The sequence below is a fragment of the Agrilus planipennis genome, unplaced genomic scaffold, assembly GCF_000699045.2.
Source record: "Agrilus planipennis isolate EAB-ADULT unplaced genomic scaffold, Apla_2.0 scaffold2414, whole genome shotgun sequence".
Classification (NCBI taxonomy): domain Eukaryota; kingdom Metazoa; phylum Arthropoda; class Insecta; order Coleoptera; family Buprestidae; genus Agrilus; species Agrilus planipennis.
In genome coordinates, this window is record NW_020441139.1 from 774 (window position 1) to 3209 (window position 2436).

Here is a 2436-nt window from a genome sequence, read left to right on the forward strand (position 1 = left end):
CGAATCAGCGTTCCTCAAGTCGCAAACTGCTTGGTTTTATTTAAATTTGCTTCTTTTACATCGTAAAAATGTCGTAAACTATAATCCCTTATATGTATGTCTGGTGTTTCAAAATTTTTTTTGATCATTTAGCTATAAAATCAAACATCTGACAATCACTAGGTACTTAACTAAACACTAAATTTTCGTATTTTAATTATTGTAAAGTAGATACTCATTGTTTGGCATTATGTGGAGGATACTTTGATTACTTATTAGAAGCAGAAACTGGAATAAAGAGGAGTAGAAGAGATTAGATTACTGTTCGTATATATTTAGTTAAGTATATGTAGGACTGTTTATTTTTCGGAAAATGCGAAGATTAACTCAGAATAAGAAGGTAGAGGTGCGTGTCCTTCTAGTTTTCGGATTGATAATTCGTGACAGTTGATATAGAAAATGTCTTTCAGACACAAGCGTTGTAAATGCTTCGAATTTCTAGATATAGAGTTACTTAGAAATAGTAGACCATTTACCTTTTTGGGTATTATTACGACAGTTAATAATGTAAAATATGCAGCGATAGTAATTTTGTTGTTAGTCGATGAATGATAAACATGGTTTTCGTCGTGTTTTACCTGTAATTTTTTTGTTTGTTGGCTGAAAACGGTCATTAACACTGAGCGCTGTCATGAAGGTTGAAGTATACGTAATATAGGAGAAAATTATGTCCCATACAAGGTTAACCTATATTCGGGGTAGAAAATATCGACTTACTGTTTTTAAATGTCGTCTACAAGCACTTGTGTCTTGTACATATTGTAAAAGGTACCTACTAAAAAAGACAATAATCTAAAGTTTATACCAAAAGTCAAGAAAAAGTTATACTCTTTTTGAGATGTAGATTGGTCACGTTTTCGAGAAAATTGACTCAAGTTTGTGGCAAGAATTGATAGTGCGTGTCCAACCAGTCTTTCTACAAAAGACCTTATGACAATGATAATAGGTAGTCTTCAAAAGTTTAATAAAAAGGAGGATGGGAGCAAAACTGTCCTACCTCTGTAGGTTCCGTAATAAGCGTCGAAAAACCTATTGTAATTTATACAGGTATAAATATGATACGTATAATGAAAAATGTTCTTCTAAGGGTGTACAGGATCAACNATCGCTACAGAAAGTAAACGAAGTATAACTAATATCAAAGTAGGTATAGGTAGTATATTGCCATAATTGTAGCATTTCAAAGCGTTTGACGAGGGTCTTACATCTCAGTTGGTAATTAATTAATTAATTAATTCTATTTGGAATTTGCTGTGACTTGATTGCAAGAACTTTCTTTAGGTAGTATAAAATTTGATTATTTTTTAATTATCTTGAAGTTACCGTATTACCATTTTTCAGTAAATAAATTCGTATTTAATAAGTAAATTTTATGCATAATAAAATACCTGAATAACTCTAGAGAAGTCTCTTAAATTAAACAAATAGTGAGACTTAGATGGGGTTGGCAACAAGTTTTGTCTACTCATTTTGTAAATATCTAGAGTTGCTTGTACAATTTGTCCTATAACAGGATCAAAATCTTTAGAAAATCCCCTGAAAATTTCAACAAAAGCTAGTTACAAATAAATTTCCTATTTTTTTTTAACAATGTTACCTTGTGTCAAGATGCCACAGCATTATTTTAGAAAATATATTAATCATAACTTCGTCCTCGAATTCGTCAATACACAGGTGATTAAAATGCCTAGAAAATCGGGGGGTAACAGTTTTTCCACCCCCAATAGGCGGATTCATGGCACACATGAACTAGAAGCGTAATGTATCAATTTATAAATGTAAATCTATAATTTTTATTTACCTGGATATCAATTAGTTTCATTGGTACAATTTCTTTTAAATCATACCACATTTCATGGTCAAACCACTGACGTAATAGCTCAATCGGGGGTTGAGCACCGTATTCCTCTTTTTGAGGCATACTGGCATCATCGACAAATATCACACAACGTTTACCAATTGGAGGAGCAAACACTCCTAATATTATAGAAAGATGATATGCAATTAATAAGTAAGTAAGTAAGTAAGTAAGTAAGTAAGTAAGTAAGTAAGTAAGTAATAGGGTAAAAGAAATCAACTGTTTTAAAAAAGAAATACATAACAGCATTATTTATCTTTTTTGGGTTTTTTTCATTTATTATTAATAAATTATAGGTATGAGTAGTAATTTTTTATTAACTATGAAAAATAAGATTGACTTTGGGTCTCCTTAATTCTCTCATTCTTCATGAAATTCTTAATTAGGAAAAAGGAGTGATCTAAATTGTCTCTTACAAATTTGTATAGGTAATAAAGTGTACCTAATACGACTTATTTGCAAGTTACAATTTGTGTTTATTAGATATTTGCGTAATTGTATTCATTTCATTCAAAAAATTAGAATGTTCTTTTCCATAA

General features: G+C 30.5%; 1 protein-coding gene across 1 annotated transcript; it reads right to left on the bottom strand.

Moving 5' to 3' along the window:
* Window positions 1–1427: 1427 nt before the first annotated feature.
* On the bottom strand, window positions 1428–2012 carry LOC108743858 (dynein heavy chain 12, axonemal-like; the record flags this gene model as incomplete). Its single annotated transcript, XM_025980006.1, has 3 exons — window positions 1841–2012; window positions 1637–1788; window positions 1428–1575 (listed from the first exon to the last, which is right to left on the bottom strand). Coding segments are annotated over exons 1-3 (420 nt in total), but the record flags the coding sequence as incomplete, so codon positions are not given.
* Window positions 2013–2436: the final 424 nt, after the last annotated feature.